Source organism: Tenrec ecaudatus, chromosome 11 (assembly GCF_050624435.1).
Source record: "Tenrec ecaudatus isolate mTenEca1 chromosome 11, mTenEca1.hap1, whole genome shotgun sequence".
Classification (NCBI taxonomy): Eukaryota; Metazoa; Chordata; class Mammalia; order Afrosoricida; family Tenrecidae; genus Tenrec; species Tenrec ecaudatus.
Genome location: NC_134540.1, coordinates 37,665,322 through 37,687,147, shown reverse-complemented (window position 1 = coordinate 37,687,147; position 21,826 = coordinate 37,665,322). Strand labels below are relative to the sequence as shown.

General features: G+C 37.8%; 1 protein-coding gene across 2 annotated transcripts in view; it reads right to left on the bottom strand.

Moving 5' to 3' along the window:
* The window catches only part of DIAPH3 (diaphanous related formin 3), a 576,438-nt gene that overhangs the window by 401,391 nt on the left and 153,221 nt on the right, over positions 1-21,826 (bottom strand). For both annotated transcript variants that reach the window (XM_075563000.1, XM_075563001.1), the window contains 3 exons: positions 20,252-20,382; positions 4,333-4,407; positions 4,171-4,240 (listed from right to left, as the gene is read on the bottom strand). In XM_075563000.1, the coding sequence (XP_075419115.1) occupies positions 4,171-4,240; positions 4,333-4,407; positions 20,252-20,382 (276 nt within the window). The remainder of the gene's footprint in view (positions 1-4,170; positions 4,241-4,332; positions 4,408-20,251; positions 20,383-21,826) is intronic.

Genomic DNA, 21,826 nt, shown 5'->3' with positions numbered 1-21,826 from the left:
GTACGTATCCCAGTCAGCATAATGCGTGTATGAAGAGGACAACAATGCAGCTGTATACACTGCATTATATAAGGGGGACAATTTGGGAAATAATTTGGGATACTGCCAATAAGAAGATAAAGAATTGTGTTAATTTAAAGATGGATATATCTCTAGGAACCGGTTACAATCTATAAAAGTATCAAATAAGATGAATAAAGAAAAGACAGTATGACACTATTTACCTACCTAGATGATCCTTCCTAAGTGTCAAAAATTTGGTTAGTCTTATACAAGTTACTTCTAAGCATTAAAAAGTTACCTTAATTCTAATTACAGACCTAGGGATTCTGGTTTAAACTCAAAATCAGTACTAAATAATAAACATCAAAATTAAATCTACAACAAGACCAAAATGCTTTGAGTGTTGGAAAATCTTACTTATGAATTACTATATTACATATAAGTAAATGACAAAAGTATATGATATATAAGTAAAGATTCATACAAACTATACTGAAATATTGGTTTTACTATAAACCACTCTCTAAGGAATACAATGAAGCAATGGACAAAGTACATGTAGAAGGGTCAAGGACCCCAGGTAACAATTTTTGGAGATAATTCTGCCTTTTTGTTACAAGGGAAATTTTCTAAACAGACAGCTAAACCAGCCAGGAAATGCTGATTTTGTGATGCCCTCGTCTCTTTCATAACTAGAAACAATGAAAAAGCAGGCATGGGGCCAGGCACTACAATATGTTTCGATAATCTTTCCAGGGAGTTGTCAGTGGCTCATAAAGTACAACTTAGATGCAATTCACAAAGTCAATCAGTCAGTGGTTACCAAGGACCAAAGGAATGACTATTCTACTACAGCTGAGGACTGACTACAGTGTCTCTAGAATTTCCCTTTCTTCCCCTCCCAAGTGATACTGCCCACCTTCTCTGTCAAGCCTGCAGCCGGAACATTCTTTTTTTCATGGTTTTGACTATTATCTAATGCCACACCTCCCCGGCCCAGATCCCACAAATCCACCACCGACAATAGTCCATGGTTTTCCTAATGTATCAAAGTGTCTTGCAGAATTAACCCAGATTACCACTACTTAGTATCTGTAACTGAAGTCAGAATTGCTAATACTGTATAATATTACTCACCTTCGGCCATATAAAACCCAAGATAAAACACATTCACAAAAACGCACGACCCTTTGTAAGAAATGCTAACTTACCGAGGTTGGCATTAGCGTGCATTAAACGACAAACACTATAGGCTAGAGAGGTGGTGACAAAGTCTGGAAGATGTAAAGGGTGTATCTCTCTGAATAGCAAGTTAACGTAATAGCCTGCCTGTTCTAAACAGAAGTCCAATGCCAGGATACACTTACATTCTGCATGAGGCTATTATTACCTAATAAATGGAACTCCAGGGACTTGAAGATGTTTATGCAGGAGAGGGTGGATTTCCTAAAGCCCTGGTCATAAGACCTAAAATTTGAGTCCACACCTGAAGTCTAGGGCTGAGCAGCGACCCATGGTAAGCTAAACAGCACGGACCATGTGGCTAAGTGCGCTCACAAAACGTTAGTCAACTAAATGGAGCCTGGGTTCTCACTACCTTCTAATTACAGTCACTGCCTTTTCATTGTTCGTTTTCCTTAATCTCCAAAATCCTCTTCCATTTATTTGTTATTAAAAAAAAATCACTTACTACAATATTTCAAATTTGCTCGCTGATTAATTATGCAATTAAATTTTGGTACCAAAAAAAGTACCCCTTTTTTCCCTTGGGTCTACATTAGTACCAATTTTTCATCATTTAGTCAACTCTTTACGATGGCATAGTTCCAGTTCAACACAATTCAGAGTGTTGTTTTGTTTTTTAAATATTTCAGCCTCAGACACTGATATATCGAGTCAATGTTGACTCAGGGTAGCACAGCCCCAGCAGCTTCCCAAGACTTGAATCTTTACAAGAGTAGAAAGCCTCATCTCTCCCCATGGAGCTTGAACCTCCGACCTCATCGTTACCACCCAAGTGCACAGCCCCCTATGCCAGCAGCGCCGCTATATTTACTTATAGGGATGATCAAATAAAGTTTAGGAAAAGCAGTCTCGGGGCTGGGGGAAGGATTTTACCAAAAATGGACGTCTTATTAAGTTTAGGGTTCAGCTATTATAATGCTAACTCCATGCACCAGCAGAGTCTCTCCCAGTGATGCAAATGATTAACAAGCTTAGATGCTGAAAACACTGGAGCTTCAAGTCCACCCAGAGGTACCTCCGAAAAAAAGGTATGGAGATCTATTTCTAAAACATTAGTTATTAAACGCCAGAGTTCTACTCTGACACATGTGGGTCGCTGCAAGTCAGAATCGACTGGACAGTGAGTGATCTGACTGCTTCTAAGCACCAGTAACGTGAACGTGTGCATTCAAACGGCAACATTTTGCAACTCCAAACATAAGAACTCTATGCAATATTATTCAAAGATAATGGGTCAGATTGGATTAATTAGAAGATAAATACATACAGAAAGGTCAACTTCACTGGAGTCCTAAACCTAGTACGAGTATCATCTCCTAGACAGCACCTTACTTTAAACCATGATCTTCTTCTCAAATGTATCATCTGATCCAAATAATCTATTAGTGTGATATTGATGTTCCCACTTCGCCACTCTCCACCTTCCCATCGTAATAAAATGTCCAATTTCCACTAACTCGTTTTAGAAAGCTTTTCCTAAAGCCGCACTGGGAACTTAGTATGTATGGTCAGACTACTGTCATTAAACAGTTTCTGATTCTTTCCTTTTTTCACTTATGCTTACAACAGATAAGGTACTAGGCTTCATGATACATGTAATGCCTAGCTCTCACTGTGCCAAGGTTCAGTACAGAAAGAACTGTGACTTCTACCATCACATGTTTAACCTGAAAATCTTATTTGATGGGGCAAGAAGAAAGGCATTTAACTCATTAAATATGGAAGATCTACCTATATACCGAATATACTTGAGTATTAGCCAACTCAAACATCCACCAAGGCACCTAACTTTACCACAAAAACTGGATTAAAAATGTGCTGGAAAACTCGGCTTATACTCCAGTATAAGCAGTACATAGGTAGATTTTCCATATTTAATTCTTTAAAAACACATAAACAATGAATTAACATAAAAATTACTGAAAACTATAGATATTTACTCACATCAACTAAAAGAAATATCAAAATTTTAATAATCTGTTTAATACCACTTAACTGTGTAATTCTCTAAAGGTTTATTTTTTTAAGAATAGGAACGAAGATAAAATATAAATTACAACTAATCAGAAACAGATCATTTGGCTATAAGACAAAATCTCACCACCATAGTAAATGCCTTCTCCTGCTGCCTCACAGCAGCTAAAGCAGCTTTCAATACTGTACACATCACGAGGTAGATGTGTTTAGAGGCGAGAGCTGAAGACGATGCATTTACATGGCATGGGATAATGCTAATTTCTGCAATTAACAGTGTCTTAAATAAATCTTAAAAACGTGGTTCGGGTGACTCTCGCTTCAATGAAAAAGTTAAACGTGTCCTTTATCACTGTGTGCTCCTTAACTAAACAATATCCACAGACACTTCATGTTACATTTAGTCCTGGATCAATTGTATGAAACATATGGCTCCATGTTGGGGACCCGTTGTTATAAATTTACATTAATTTCATTTTGTATTTTAAATTCCTAGATTAGAAGAAGAGAGTGTTATCAACTTCTTTCTTTGATAATAAATATTACTGCAGGTCATAGTTAATATTCAAGTATGATTTAAAACTGAATCATGCCGTACTTCTAAAATTTTCAAAGATAAAGAATTTGGGAAAGAAGAAGTGGCGGCGGGGCTGGGGAGAACCTCTGCTAAGAGTAAAGAAAAGGGAATGAAATTACATTTGAGAGAGAGAAATAGAGTGCACCTATATAAATGAATCATACACCAATGGAGCTCATTAAACTCCAAGTTTTTGTAGGTTTGCTACAAAACTACAATTCACTATGTTTTCCATTGTGTATTGAAAATAACAGCAAAACAATTTATCACTTTACTAAATGTTAAAACCCTGTATTAAAAAACAACAACCCTGTATTACCAAATTCTTATTCATGTAACATTTGGGAAAATATAATTACCCAAATACATACCTGAGTATTCATCAAGGCCTTTAGACACTGTATGACTTTGTGCTGATTCTTCTTTACTGCTTTTTCTTGGCTGTATTGACATGAAAGATATCATATCATGAAAGAATTCTAACTGGATATGCAAATGTAGCTTAATCAAAAATAATTTTTAGCATTACTTACATTTTGCCATTAATCAATCTCTCCAAAATATCCACTAATAATCCAGTTCCCTCAGGAACAAAGCTTTTCACCCAACTGAAAAGACAAACAAATATAATTACACATTATAAGCGCTTTAAAGGTAGTCCAGTATGGAATATCACAGCAATGTTTGTTGGCTGTTGATACACTCACAAGTACCCCCCACTTATTGAAAGCTGGATTTACATTCGTTTTCATGGAAGACCCACATTAGTACCTGTTTTTATTAATCAAACAAGATCTATTGGGATTTTTGCTCTAGCAAAAAGCAAAATCAGTGCTCTTCATTTGTTTCTCAGTAAGCCGTCAAAAGAGGCAGTGTGACAAAGAAAATTACAGAATATTAGTACAAGAAACCAAGAGACCTATACAAATGGAAGAATGCTTCATGTTTGTGGATAGGAAGACCTAATATTGTGAAAATATCAATACTACCTAACGCAATCTATCTACAAATACAACACAATTCCAATTCAAATCCCAACTTTATTCTCCAAAGAAATGGAAAAACTAACTAGGCAGTTTCATATGGAAAGGAAAGAGGACCAGGATAAGCTAAGAACTTTTCAAAAAGAACAACACAGCAGGTCTTGCATTATCTAACCTGAAAACCACAGAAGTCAAAACAGCCTGGTACGACCAATGACATATACACAGGACAACGCAACTCCTATACACTGCTGGTTGGCTTCTAAGATGTACAACCATTGTGGCGAGTGAAGTGGTACTACTTAAAACAATGGGAATGGAGATACTGTATAATTAGTTAAGACTAGACTAGGCAAATACCCTAATAGCATCAACTTGTTTCTTTGATAATAAGAGCTAGAGAACAGATGAATGCTATAGATATATGTATATGCAATGTATGCTCATTACAGCACAGTTCATAATAGCAAGAAGCTGGAAACAGCCCAAATGCCCATCAGTGGAACAATGGATAAAGAAACTCTGGTACATACACACAGTGGAGGACTACTCCACATGCCTGAAAAATACCTCATGACAGGGATGGACCTGGAAACCATGATGTTAATTGAAGTCAGTCAACATACACCCCTTTATGTGTACATCTTTTATTAAAATTTTTTTATCATTTTATTCTCTCTTACCATTTTGTTCCCTTTTTCTTAGAAGTTTTACAGGCATAGAATTCATGTCCCATACAACCTAGTAGTTGAAATATATTACTAAGAGTTGTACAATCATCACCACAATCATTTTTAAAATTTTCTTCATTCTTGTCCTTATTATTTTCTTATTATATTTTTCTTGGGATATAATTCACACATCATACAATTTAATCGTTCAGTCCTATTAAGATTTGTGCAATCATCACTGATCATTTTCAGAACATTTTCTTCTGTGCTCATTGTTGTTGGCTCATTTCCCCCATCCTCTCCTGCCAAGCCCATAGGCAATTATCAATCCAGTTATTGTCTTTATAGATCTACCTACCCTGGACTGAATATACAGAAATCACATATAATACAGAGAGCAAACAAAGAAATATCTGAACAATAAGGACTAGACAAAACACAGGAATACCTCAATCAAGAATCAAAAAATATTAAAAACCAAAAAACTTAAAAATGAGTCCAATGATCAAATGATAAAGCATTACATTTTGCAAACTGCATCTCCCAAAAATACCACGACAGAGGAGACCTCACCTTAGCTGAGGGCAGTTTCTCAAATATGGGAAGATGGAAAAGCCCATTCAGTGGCTGCTAAGGTCACCCCTAATCATCAGCCTTTCCTACCAGAATGTTAAGCAAACCATACTAGAAATTCAAGTCAAAATGGGGGGTCGGGGGGTTGGCTCGAGTGTGTCTCAGAGAAAGAGATTACACTTCTGTTGGTGGATAAACTGGGCCGAACAACCTCCCACTGGGGAAAAGGGCTTAACAACACTTAGAACCCAAGGGGAGAAAGCAACTAGTCTATTCTAACTGGACACTGTTAAATCCCTAATTGGACACTTTTGACCCAGTTTCTGTCCAGCCCTTAGTTGCGCACACCACGTGCTATAGACCACGAGGACTTTAGACTCTGTCCTTCGATGACTGGATATGGAAATCCTACTAAGCGAACTCGGCGTTACCTCAAACTCACTTATATTAGATTTATGAAACTGACAATATTCCCCTGGACTCGGGGCTGAAATGCCCTAGTGTGAGAAGAAGCAGATGACTGCTATCTCAAGGCTAAAGAATTGGTGACTGTTGGACTGTGGTTTAGATGCCTTTCTTTGAGAGTGCCAATGAATGGTGGCCTGGGTCTGCCATATATTCACTATTTAAATACTCTTCTTGCTTTCTTATGACATGTATTAGTCTGGTAGGCATGGCTCTGTGTTTGTAAGTGAGAGTTACTAAAAGGCTTTCCCTAGCAGTAGCCGCCATTGTTCATGTAAACAGTGTGTGCAGACAACTAAAAGTTTAATCTGCACAAATCAACAATTCATGTACTCTGCTCTGAAGCCAGTCTGTATTTGCATAATTTCCTTTCCTCAACAACGTTTTGAATTCTATGCCATTGGCTAAGTTAATGACATTATCAATCTAATTACATTATGCTCCTGGGAGATGATGTATAATGCTCTCTATTATAAAATATAGGAGGTCTGGTGGTATAGTGATTACACACTAGGCGGCTAAAAGGTCAACAGAACAAATCCACCTGCTATTCTGTACGGAAAAGAAGAGTCTTTCTACTCCCATAAAGAGTTACCACCTCAGAAACCAACAGTAGCTGTGATATCCTGTCCTATAAGGTCCACATGATTCCGAATCGACTCAATGGAAGTGAGTCTGAGTTAGCTCTGAAGGCAGTTGAGCAAGTAAGTGAAGATCTAAGAAAGGGAGACTCAGACTTGCATAAAGAAAGCAATTACTCACTAAAATTGGTCAATATATGAAAAGCAGGGGGAAGGAATGCTTTCAGAAATGGAGGAGCCCTGGGTAAGGGTTAGCTTTGCATTGGGCTGATAACTGCAAGTTCAGCAGTTTGAAACTACCAGCAGCTTCGAAGGACAAATCGGAGGCTTTCTACTCCGATAAACAGGTACAGTCTTGGAAACTCATAGGGGCAGTTCCGCCCTGTTCTGTGGAGTTGCTGTAAGCCTCCATGGCCTCAATGGTTGTTAGGTAAATTTTGGGTTTAGGAATCAATTTTCCAAAGTTTGGATGCATCTATGAACGTTAAGAATTTCCTAACTGTCAAAGTGCAGTGATCATATAAAACAGCATACACACATGCCTCCACTTTTTACATGAATATCCTTTAAAGAGATATTATTTCCATATTGACCAAACCAAAGTATTGACCAAAGTATTCCATAAGCCCACTGACTGGATCATATTATTATCCATCACTGTCACTAAATAAATGTTCACCTTGGTTGCAGTTAAACTACCTGGCTCAACATGAACACATGCCTCCATGGAGATTTGAAAACGTATGCCAATAAAGAACATATTGGCAGTATGCTGTCTCCTAAAATCTGAGGGAAAATATACTAGTAAAAAGTACAAGAACAAATGAGAGTAATTTTTTTAAATAAATGTGTTTGTACCTACGTGTGTGTGTGTGTGTGTGTGTGTGTGTGTGTGTGTGTGTGTGTGTCTGAGTGGCCTCCGAAGAACGATACCCTCCCCTCCTCCGGCTCTTCTATCTTGCTGGTGCTAAGATCCTACTGCCTGCATCCGAGATGGCTTATTTTAGACCCAGCAGGAGGGCCATCACAATTAATTCTGCTAAAAATCTTCAAGCCTCTCTCTGTTTACCAGTCTGCTCCTTAAAGGTCCTTTTGCGGGGATGGGGGTTTTCTGTGTGCACTTCAGGCTGCAGTCCTTGATCTTTCATCAGCACGTGTTTCAAGTCCTCGTTGCCAGCAAGGTTGTTTCATCTGCACATCGCAAGATGCCTCTGATCCTGAACACAACTGAAAGCACCTACAAATGTGCATAATGTCTGATTTTGCAAGAAAGAAATAGAAAAAGCTATGTGCCATTTAGATCAGCCGTCTACTTTACAGATTCAGTAAGAGCCCTGGAATAAGAGTCAAGAGTACACTTCCACAGGAAGATGGCCCCTCCTGGAGGGAGAAGACTGCAAATTACCATTATCATTAAGGGTGAGATAGAAAAGTTAAACAAAAGTTGGTGTTTTCAAACCCTGACACAATTTTAAAGTGAATGAATGGGTTTACTTGTCCCTATCAGTGCTAGACGGGTTACCTGGAGGCTTTTCAAATCTTGCTTTCATGTTTCATGAAAACACATACAGCCTCCCACGTATCTGCCAGGCTGGCTGCCTTCCTATTCTGTAGTTACTCCGAGTGCATATGCAGCGGGGAAGCTTAGAACCCGCACACGGAAGGAGGCGGTGAGACGGGTCCTGGGACTGGTACAGGGACGCGCGGCAAGCGGTGCCTTTCATCAAGCCCACCTCTGCCAGTACTTCACAGTGGGGTTTCATATTTTGTGTGAAGTGCATTGGAAACAATCTCTGTATTCAAAAACATATCTCTAAAGATATTTTAAAGCCAATATAAATGGTTTAAGATTAGTCCTACTGCTTTCATATTCAATCACTGTGGAAAACAAAGAAGTTACTATTCATAAAACTGCATTATATCAAGCTATACAAAACATCATTTTAAATTAATACAACAAAAAGGCGATGCTAGACGTAATTTGCTTATGGTATGGCCTGTGATACAATTCAGGAAACACAGTAATCTTAGTGGGGGCACAGTGATCCTAGTAGATCAGCAAGTCTTCTGATCTGAGGAATTAACAAACACTAATTATTCTTAAAATTATGTTCACTGCAATCAAGTCAGTTCTGATTCATAGTGGTTACTCATTGGGCTGTGATCAGAAGCCCAGGGGAGAAAGCTGGGCTTTCTACTCCCCTAAGCAGTTAGTTTCGGAAGCTCAAAGGGGCAGTTCTAACTATAAAGTAGCCATTATCGCTAGACTAGTAAAACCCACAGCAGCTAATACTATCTTATACTGCAAACTTTGGATCCTTCAGAAGAAGGGGAAAAAAGAAGACAAAGACCCATTCTTAGGGATACACCAAAATAGCCAATTCGGTATGACACAAACGTTGTGAATGCAAAAAAGGCATCATACCAATTCATTTTTAATTACAATGTTTTTACTCTGTGATAATTAATTTCTGAATGAATTAGAGCAGGAGCAACAAACAGTCTTTTGCTCACCGGATTACATCTTACATTATACAAGACAGCTCAAAATACAAAGGAAAGTGGAGAGGTAACTAAGACCTTTCAGACCAAAAGGAACACTTAAATTTTAAAAGATGAAAAGGCAGCTGATGAAAGCACTTACTGAAAGGATATTATGATAGACATTAAACATGCAAACAAAACCCCTCCTTGCTTTCCTCAATGGTAGGCCAACATACCATTACATTAAGAAGCTGTCATTTGCAAATCTTCTTATCTTAAGCCCACCCCACACACCCCCATCACACCATTTTTTCAGCAATAATAATTTTGAGGACAGGGGCAAATATCACTTGCTTTCTCTTCTGGAAAAGATGTTCAAGATAAAAAGTGATATTGAGTAGGCAGGTCTGCAATCCTGACAGAGGTTTATTGAAATCCATAGCTTTCTACAAAAGTGTAGAATTTCTCATCATCAGTGTAAGAAGCAATCTGGGGGAAATATTATCAACTGATCTATACATGATCAATCTTCAGGAAACGAAGTCTGCACTATTTGTTCTGTGCCTGTCAGGACTGCATCATCAGGCATTATGTGGTTTAACTATAAACTGCATTCATGGATGAATAAGCACTGTGCAAATGTTTCTTCTCATGAATAGAAATGACATAGACATCGGTATGACATTTGTCTTGGAAAAATTGCTTTGAAATTGCACAAAGACTGTGCTAAATACTAATTGAATACAAAGCCTACCTCCTAGAATTCTGTAGCATGGGTGGGGGTGGGGAGGTGGAATCCAACTACTTTAATTGACGGAAGAAAAATGTCTAAAAACAGCGCTTTCCAAGCAGATGTAGCAAAAAGGAAGAAGTGAATGAAGGGAGAGGAGATGTCAGATTAAAGGTCCAATCCAGTTTAGACCTTGAAATTCAATTACTGCTTGAGACACCGAGGATGGCCTGAAAGGTGTACAAAGTGGTCCCCTGTATTACTGACTTTAGGAACCACCCCCGTGGTCTCCTGGAGCAATAAAGCAATAGCCAAGCATCAGATATACTTTGTGGCCCAAATCGAGCACAATCAAGAAGGCTTCCCGTACACTGAGCCGCCTGCCCTTTCTTTCTTTTGTTCAGAGTTCCTCCTTCTCTCCCCAAAGTCTTCTTAGGAAAAGAAAGACAAATACATCAAAATTGTCAGATACAGAATCCATCTACCAGCAGGTCACCAGGGTCACTTTATTTGCTTTGCAGCAAAAAGTAAGCAAGCTTTCCCACAGCATTTTCCTAGAGGAAGCAGGCCACACCTCCCTGAAGCAGGGCACTGACACTAGTGAAGGAGTGGCATTCCATAGTTCATCCCTCCTTCCTCTTCTTACAGCTGCTTGGCAGCTCCTAGAAGATCCAATGGTGGAATGGTTTACATTGTATTTGGTCACTCAGGGAATTACTAGACCTTACCTGCCAAATTACTGAGCATCCTGGCCCAGCCAAGTTGCCCACAAACCTAAGTACCACACACCTTAGTCCTCAAAAGCACCTCTTTGCTTTTCAACATTTTTAGCCAATGCAACGGGTCATTTGAATTCTGCCCCCAGGGTTATCAGTGTAGATCCAAGTAAAATAAAATTCCTGATAACTGCAATGGTTTCCATGATGCTGCTTATTGGTCCAGTTGTGAGGATTTTGTTTACATTGAGTTATCTATTTTGAAAGATGCAGCTGATGGTCTTCAGTACGTACTTCAAGTCTCCTTTGCTTTCAGAAAGCCAAATGGTATCATCTGCGTGTCACAGGTTGCTACAAAGTGTTTTCCAGTCCTGATGCTTAATTCTTCAGATACTCATGTCTCAGAGTATTTGATCAGCACATAGATTCAAAAAGTACAGTCAAAGATCACAACCCTAACAATGTACCTTTCCTGATTCTAAACCACCCACTATGCCCTTGTTCAGTTTAAATGAGACTGCATCTGGGTCAGTCAGATTCCACACAAACATAATTAAGTGTTCTGCAATTCCTATTCTTCACAATATTATTCAAACAATTTGCTATGATCCATAAAGTCACATGTATTTCTATAGTCAATACCACAAAAAAACAAACAGATAAACGTGCTTCTGCTATCTCTGTTTTCAGCCATGATCCACCTGGCTTCGTTAGTGATAAAGAAGTTACATAGCCTCCAGAATGCAACTAGAATTGCTGGCAGTTCCCTATTGATGTATTGCTGTGACCATTTTTGAATTACTTTTGGTAAAAATTTAATTGAGTGTGATACTAATGATATTATTTGATAATTCTTCAGTTCATTGGATTCCCTTTCTGTGGATTGTTAAAACTAAGACCTCAATAAGTAGTTTGGGACTAAACCTTTAATCCCTTTTATACATGAGGAAAGGGCAGTCATAGTCACTTACAAACACCGTCTAGTCCTGCTGATACCCCGATCTGTGCTTGTCCTTTAGCTAGAAAATGACACCAAAAGATGACGCAGGCCGCGCCCTATCACAGTGGCTGTGTCCACCTCCGTGCCAGAGAATCGGTTCTGACCACAGAGCTAGTCTTTAGCAGCACCAAGCCACGGTGGCTCTCAGTCAGACCAACTTCATGACGGAGTTTAGATGACGGATACTGAATCGGTCTAACATCGCACTCCAAGGTACAAATGGGAAAAGTAAGATACTATGTCAAGACGGCTAGGGAAACAATGAAAGTTGGCTAAAGAGCTGAGTTAGTCTGGGTTGACTAGAGAAACAAATTCATAGACACTCATATGTAAACAAGAAAGAGGTTTACATACAAGAGCAATTGAAAATTGAGAAAACACCACAGCCCAGTCCAGATCAAGTCTATAAGTCCAGTGTTAGCCCATATGTCTGATACCAATCTATAAAGTCCTCTTCAGACTCAGGAAACACATGAAATGATGCTGAATGCAGGATAATCACGGGCCAGTGGGTGGACAGTCTTTTTCTCAGCACTGACAGGGGTCTCCATGTGGCTTCTCCAGCTCCAAGACTCTGCCATCAGCCTATCTCATGTGGCTTGCCAACAAGTATGTCTCTCGTGTGTCTGCCTCCAAAGAATTATTTCCTTACGTTGCCAAATGAGGTCATCAAGCTGTGACCTGATTGACAGGCAAACTCCACCCGTCCACTCAAATTGACAATACATTAGGTAACTACCCCAGAAGCTGAGAAAGAGGAGGGCTTCAGAAACTTTCCCTAAAGCTGGTCTTTTGAATTAGGGCATCCAGCATCCCAGACTCAGAGAAGGGAAACTTCTATTCACTTTTGGTATTTCTCTAATAACAGCATTAAGAAAGTAAGACACCCTCTATGCCTAGGTTTCTAAATATTTATTATTACTTCTATATTTGGTAATGATTACTAAATTTTGCCAAAGGCTTTTTCTGCATGTGGAATTGATCATAGTGCTCACCACCTTATCATTCTTATGATGTTGCCATGATGTTTGGTTACAACGCTTTTGTCATTCTTCATTTTAGTAATTTATATCTTCTTTCTCCTTATCAATATTAATAGAGATATGTTCATTTTGTTAACCTTTTCAAATAACTAGTTTTACTCTCAACTATGTACTCTATTCTGATTTCAATTTTATTAACTTCTGCTTTTTTTCCAGAAAATACTTTTTAGTGATTAAATGTTTCCGTCACCCCTCCCCCCCAACCCCCACCCACCCCCGGTTTTTTTTTTTTATTGTGAGTTAGGAAAAGGTTTACAGAATAATTTCTGCTCTTATCTTCATTATTTCTTTCACATTACTTGCTTTGTACTTTTTAATTCTTTTTACCTAGACGTTTCAAGTGGTAAAATATAGACATAGTAAATAATAATATATAATAGATATAACATATATACTTGAATATAAGCTGAGTTTTTCAGCACATTTACAATGCAGTTTTTGTGGTAAAATTAGGTGCCTCCACTGATATTCAGGTCGGCTTATACTCGAGTATATATAGTAATATCATATCATATAGATAAGGTTTTTTTTCTTTTAAAATGTGAGAGATCTGAACACAGTTTTATGATCTGGGGAATAAATCAGCAGAAAGGGATACATCAAAGATAAAGAAGTCCAAGGGGATACTTCTTAGGATACTAATAGCCTTGAAACAATAATAGCAACAGAGTCTAAAGATTAGATGACGGTTAAACAAAATAAGGACAGAAGTGGGACTTGATATTAGTCCAGATAACTGGACTGAATCATTTAAGATGGAAACAAGTGACTTGAACAAACACACTACTTTAAATTAACTTCTTGCAGAACTCAGGGGTTATGAGGGAGAGGGGCAGAGAGAAAATAATAAGCAATTTAAATCATGTGGAAAATACATGATGACATCAGTAAGCAGGAGGTCAAAGGTGCAGGTCAGATGGCCACCTAACCTCGCCAGAGGCTCGGGAAGGGTTGTTGGAGACTGCGTTCTCCATAACTGCTTCCTTGACTTGGTAAGATACGCACAGCATACATTAAGTTTGGAAAGCAGAAATAGCTAGATATTATATTTTCTAATTTTATTCAAAATATTTTTGATCCCATAGAAATGGGAGTATGTATGCATAACTAAGGAAAGATATTCTTAATCATCCTCTAGCTTACTATATAAATAATTGACCAACTTTGATCCAATCCACCTGTGAAAGATGGATGAGCTTCTAGGGCATAAAGAAGATTTGAAAGCTAATGATCTTTTCTCTAATTAAGGACACGTGTTCTGCTCCAAACAAGAATCAGTTGGATTTATTTCCAAATCAGTTTATGTCACTTGTGTTTAATATTATAATTATATTATCAAATCAATACTACACAAATAAATAAAATATCATTGAGAAAAATTGCTGTTGCCATGAAAACTAGATCCAATGTGTTGTTGTTGCTTGAGATCCCATCAATTCTCACTCATTAAGGCCCAACATACAGCAGAAAACTTTGCAAAAGTTTAAAAAGATTTTTTTTGCTTGTGCTATAAAAGGTGAGAATGGCTACACAACTTGAAAATGTAACCAAATAAAGAAACTGGTTTATTGGTGTACAGCAAAATAAATCAAATTTTATATTAAATGTTGCTATAAAAGTAGATGCAGACACAAAAACTAAGATCTAACTAAAGACACATATATATACAAATATATGACTAATTCTTCACTCATCACACTGTCATTTGGAGATTCACTTTACAACACCAAAACCATATTTTATCGATTCACAAAATCCAGCTTCTATATCAAGATCCCAGCCAAAACTGTAATGTTTGAGTTTTTAATCAAAAATTGTATTTAGATACATAAGAACCAGTTACTTCATGAGCACCTGTTCTAACGCCCTTTTACAAAAACCAACCAAAATCCATGAGGGAGGGAACTTCCTTTGGGGACAACATGAGGTGCACGTAATTCAAACTCAAACTAACGAACAAAAATTTTATTCATTGTGCTTTTGTATTATTTATTTCCCCTCAATGAACTTAAATTATTTTGTATTAAGTATTTTTTTATGATACAAAAGAATACAGGGTCACCTGGGGAAACACAAAGTTATTTTGTTAAAAAACAATGTAAGAAGTGAACCACCAACACCACCAGTTATATGTGGAAAAGTAACAAATTTCATACCTTAAACTTAGAAGGTCAGGTTTAATATTGTATAATATCCAGATAAAATTTATATTCTTCTGTCTGGGTAATATATCACCAAGGGTGAATATAATTATAGCTTATTTTAAGTTTTCATTTTCACCTATCCTTAACAAGGTGACTAAACGCTTGAAGAGTTGTGAAGGGGAGCAAAAGCAATTAGCATGTCCTGTAGGGCAAAACAAACATATATCCACATCTCATTCCATGGCCTGTCCACAAAAAGCATACAAATTATAGAGTCAGACCGGGAATTCGAAAGGAAACTTCCCAAACTCCAAAATACAGTTATTAATATGCATATTTCCTGGGAATTGACTTTGTAACAACTATTTCAAACTATCATTTATTTCTAGTATGAGGTGAATCAAGTAACAAATGAACAGTCATTTTCCGCCAATCACTTTTTAATTACCATATATACTCGTGTAAGGTGAGTTTTCCAGCACATTTTTATGGTAAAATAGGTGCCTCGGCTGATATTCGGGTTGGTTTTTACTCGAGTATATACGGTATAACACATTGAAAGGCACAAAATATCTAAAGAAGAAAAGTTCAAGTAAAGTGTCTTATGTATTACTTAGTAATAAAATTAAAATAACCAGACTAACAGCAATAATTAAAAACATAGCACCAATACACAGTACATGAGTTTTTGCTCTTCCGATGAAAAGATGGTAAGAAAACTAAATTAAAGACAACATATACTAACACATACTCATATGCTCTAATCAAAACTTGAGTTCATTATTTTAAAAAGATACAGTGTAGAAAAGGGAATCTTCGGTTTGAAATATTTTTTAAATTAGTTAGAAGGTTTCTTAATATCAAATCAAATGACTAGACTACTTTGTCAGCCCATATACAAGGCAAGAGAAATCATGATCACATTTCAGACTTTCCTTCAGTTAGCCTCCCCTACATATCTGCCGCTACTGTCCAGTACCAGGAAGATAAGTCCCTTAAACTCAATTATTCATTCCACAATCTGTGACTACAAAATTCACTGCGACCTGTGTCTTCACTAACAACATTCCCTTCACAGAAACGCCTTCTCTCCCACTGCAAGGATGCCAGCTGCCTTCCTGGACGTGCTTCACGGCGTGCTCACTGGGCCCCGCTCCTTTGACCCAAGACACTGCCTATTTCTCTCCTGCTTTTAAGTGATTTCATCACAAGCAGGAGCAGCACTCTGCGGCCACCCAGCCATTCAGGCGGTCTCATTTCTACCTGGCATCGTCAGATGGATGCCAAATCTGCTTTCCTCAAAGGCCGCCAACAGTCTGCCTCTTGCCCCTGCAACCCGCATCTCAGCTGTAATCGACATGGTCTGTGCCCTCTTTGGAAACCCTTCCTCTCATCTGGTTTCCTGAATAGGGCCTTTCCACATCCTCCCGGTCCTCCCCGTCACTCCTTTGCTGGCTTCTCCCTTACTCAGCACATGGAAGTGCAGGAGTTTCTCCAGGCTGGCTCTGGGCACAGCTCCATTCTTTACCTCCTCCCCAGTCACCTCATCAACTCTTAAGGATATATACATATGTTTATATGTAGGTAGGTATATGTTTATGTGTGTGTGTATGTAAAAGACACACACATGTATAAGGCGCTTATATATGTGTCAGTATGGTTAAACTAGGTAAACAAATCCACAGAAACTCATATGTATAAGAGAGAGTTTTATATAAAGGGTAAGTGTGCAATAAGAAAGCATCCCAACTCAGTATTGCCCAAGTTCATTAAGTCCAACATTAGTCCATATGTCCAACACCAATCCTCAGAATCCTCCATCTCACAACACACACACAATGACACCGACTGCAGGAGGAAAGCCAAATCAGTGAGCAAGTAAGCACTAAAGTGCTGGCAGGGGTCTCCACATGGCTGCTCCAGCACCCAGGGCTGCATGGGGGTAGGTCCATGTGTGGCTTTTCCTCAGGGATGTCTTGCAGGAAGTGAGCCTTGCAAGCTGAAGCAGGGAACAGGCTAAGGCAGCCGCACCCTAGTCCAACCATCAGAAAGCAAGTGACCAGAGAACTAGAAAGGCGAGGCTCACAGAGCCCTTTATCTCTCCGGACTTCAATTACTCCCACATGTGTTTATCGGTCAGATTGGCAAAATAACCCTTAACTATCTCATATGCCTTTTAGAAACAACACATATTATATCAAGGCCAGATCTCTCCTCTGCATTTCAGACATCAAATGCAGTGGCTTGCTCAACATCTCTAATTGTGAAAATTCACAGAAACATCAAACACAATATGTTAAAGGTTTTTTTTAATTTATCTTCCCAAATATACATTAAACCAGTAGTATGACCCACATCAGGAAATACCATTGACTATCCACTCAAAATCAAAAATCAAACAATCTAGTCAATCCTTGATCCATCCTTTTCATTAATACCCCACGGACCAATTCATTAACAATTCCTGCAAGTGGTACTTTCTATCTGAAGCTGAGTTGTAAAATCTAGCTATCACTCTCCTTACCTCTGCCACCATCCTCATGCGGGTACCCATCTCTCCCAAGGACTCTCACCCCCTCCAATTCATTCTTCCCAAAGCAGCAGGATTTTAAAAAGGTAAATCAGAATATTGTGTCCTATTTAAAACTCTTCAATAGTCTGATACTATATGCAGTACACAATCTAGTTTCTCTACTGCGACCTTTGACACCCTCTCTGTCTTCTTCTCATACTTCTTAAGGACCTGCGATTTATACATCCTTCCCACTACCTCCCTGACAAGCTGTTTCCCAACTCGGGGTCTCTGTACAAGTTGTGTCTAGAGGTTCCCCCTCACTGCCCATGGTTATCAGAAATAGTTCCTTTCTTAAGCTTCACCAACTCAACTGTATCCATAAAAACTGTCGAGGTAGTACGTGCTCTAGTTTTTAAAATATATAATAATATTCTCAAAATTAATAATTTTTTTAAGAAAACCACCAACTCAGAAGCATTTCTGACCATCCTACATCAAAAAGTTTTCCATCCATTACTTTCTCAATCTTTATTTTTCTCTTTACTGAGATAATTCTCCCTCTAGGTTTGTTTATATATTTGTTTCCAGGTCTCTTACTAGAAAGTTAGATAAAGGTAGGCGAGTAACTCTTGTTTACTCTGCACCTAGCACAACCCCTTGGATCACTTGTTGAAAAAAGGAGAGAAATCTTCACCTATGTTCCACTGGCACATGCTTGTCTATACCACATGCTTAAGGAATTAATTAGGTAAGAGCTGGTAATGCCATGTAGTCTTAAATGTATGGCACCTGTTTCTCTCCAAACAGAATCTCAACAAATTGAAGACAAGGAGAAGTCCTGAGCTCACCCCGCGCTACAACTCCACAAAAACGAGGCTTGGATCTACTTTGCTATTTATTAAAGCTTCATTCATTAGCTCCAAACCTGAAAACTAAGCCCACTGCCTTCCAGTCTATTCTGACACATAGCAACCCGTAGGACAGCATAGCTTCCTCTTAGTGTTTCTGAACCTGTCGACCTCTGTGGGAGGTGCAGCCCCCGCTCTCTCCCACAGATGTCTGAGCGGTTATCAGACCACCACTTAACTCATTGCACTGCTCTAGGGCTAAGATGGTAGTTGGAAATTCTCAATTTTTCTATGATTACATTTTACAGGCACAAATTAAATTATAAACTGAAACTCTTTGAGGCATTTGCCAATAAGTAATTATAATCATGCCGTAATCCAGCTTAGTTTCTAACACTAGTTTAGTGTCTCAAGAACAGACAGGAAGTGGCAAAATATGTTTTTTGATTAAAATATACCATAGAGTCCTTGTTTGCCCTTCATAAACATTGGTTAAATCTCATTCATTTTCATAACACAGCAATAGGAACTTTTCAAAAATACATTTGTACCGCCAATGTTTTTTTTATGTGTTTGAAGCCAAACTTCAAACACATCCAAAACAAATTATTAATCTGAGAGTTGTCAAAATCATCATTTTCTGGGAATACTAGCCTTAATTTACCATGCCATGTTAACACTCAGAATATGCATCCAAAAAAATTAATCTATACTTGTATTAGTAAGCATAAATAAACATCCCCTTATTATACAATGAGAACCCAAACAGATCTACCTTCGTTTCTTACAGTTCCCAAATATTCGGAGTCTATGAATGCTCAGACATTTCATAACAGAATTTCAACTTTGATTTTCTTCCCATAGTACTCTGGTTTCTCTACTATCCTTGTTCAAAGTTAGTATATAGCCTCTGAGTTCAAGTTCATGGATTGAGGTACTACAATTAACATATAAACTTAACATGTCTCAGCTACATCTTCTTGAGATTTTTCTATGTCCTCTCTTCCTATCCAATAATCTGACAAGTTTGAATATGCTCAGTTTACTAAATACCCATAGGCTTACACTAATTTTCAAATTCCTTACACAATTACTTCTGAGGCACCAAAATGTCACCACATTCCAAAAGTCTGACATATGATATGCACAAACATTCAACAGTAGTGTTGTCTGATAAAATACAGGATATGCTCAGTTGAAATTTGGATTTCAAGTGCACAAGGTCATCATATATCTGAGATTCACATTCTCCTGAGCAGACTATATTTTGATTTGCTAAGTCTAGCCACATTTATCTGTAGACTCTGACAAAGGCATCATTTCTAAAACTTAATGAATGGCATTTCTTGCTATGTCAATCAAGAATCAAAAAAACATATGCAATTCAAAGTGAAACCCAGCCACATTGATAACATCTGTTCATGACTTTTCAAAGAAACCCTTGCTTCTGAAGTTCTAATAAAATTTTTTAATTAGTGTTTTAAGTTGAGTTATGCAACATTTAAGAATGCATTTTATGGTTATTGAAAGTGTATTTCTACATGCATATAAATAGTATCTACTCAAATTTTATCGTATAGAATTATTAAGGTACACAGTCTTTATTTAGTGGTGGCATAAAGTATTAAATACAAATGACAGATTGATGACATCTGTTCAATTCTACAGCATGCATTGACTACTTAGATAAGGGCATCACCTGACAGGGTTACTGGTCAAAGACACTCGGAGGGACTCCAGGCAGGTAACAAGTCTCTCATCTGCAGATCCCACTTTCAGTTCATGGATGAATTCCTGAGGTAAGATCTGTCGGCTACTCTTAAGACTGCCCTATAAAATAAGTCAGAAAACAACTAGTTTAATCATTTATGAAAATGAAGATTATTCATCAAAAGAATATTAATTAACTTGACCTTTAAATTTTTAAAGCTATATACAATAACTCTAAGAAATATAATTTGGGGATGATTTCCTTACTTCCACTAATAAATCTATCAATTCAAAATCCATGATATTAAAAAGACATCAGCATGACCTCTAAAGAACAGCAAATTAAGGGTTAGGGTTAGGAACAAGAAAAAAAAAGAACAGCAAATTAAAATAATTTCTGATTTGCAGGAAATTAGTCTGAAAATATAACAACATTTTAGGCAAGTAAAAGTAAAAATCAAAACTATACAAGAATTATAACATAAAAATTAGTATTCTAAGCAACACAGAAAAGGCCAGAATTCATCAATTCATCCAATTAATATTGAGTACCTAGGCCTAGGCAAGAGAGCTCTGGTGGCGTAGTGGGTTATACATTGAGTTGCTAACCACAAAGTCAGCAGTTTGAACTCACCAACTGCTCAGTAAGAGAAAGATGGGGCTGTCTACTCTTGTTAACATCTACAGTCTGGGAAAAGCTCAGAGGCAGTTCTACTCTGTCCTATCAGGTCTCTAATGGATGGAATAGACAAGATGACAGTAAATTGTTTGTTTTTGGTTTCTGTCTGTAGGTTTTTAGTAATCCTAAATACTGTGGGCATGGAAAGTAACAAAACTAAATTAAGAAGGAGAGATTTAAAAAAGAAATAATAGTTGTCAATGCAGTCTAATTCCTACAAAAGGGTTGCTAGGGATCCCAAAGAAGGAAAATCACACTGAACAGACCAGAGAAGTCTCAACAACATGGGAAAAGTGAGTAGAAACAGGGAAGTAAAGGATTCAAAATATGGGATAAGCTGTGGGTTCCTAACCACAAGATTGGTGGTTCAAACCCACCAATCACTCCATGGGAAAAAGATGAGGCTGTCTGCTCCCATAAAGATTCACAGTCTTGGAAACCCAATAGAGGGTTACTATGAGTTGGAAATGACTTGATTGGGAGTGGGCTTAGGAGTATTTTATACTTTACAGACCAAAATATAATACGCATGCACACAAATAAAGAACAGTAGTAATATAAATAAGAAGGTATGTAAAAGAGTGTGAGTGAGTGAGTGAGTTTGTGTGTGTGTAGGGTATTTCAGAGGTGAACAGATGGTGTAAGGATGCAGTTTTGAATAGGGTAAACAAAGAATAAGCTCGGAGATCAGATGATGGAGAGACAGAAAACCACTCAGAAGTCAGTTTTCTCACTGGAGTTTTGGAAGGGTAGCATAGAGATAGGAAAAAAAAATGTTTTAATGACTACAATTATTTTGATATTTTTTTTTTTTGAGTAAAATCCTTTCATTCATGCTTCAAAATGTAAACTAAGAGTCCATGACAACTTCACACCCAGGAAATG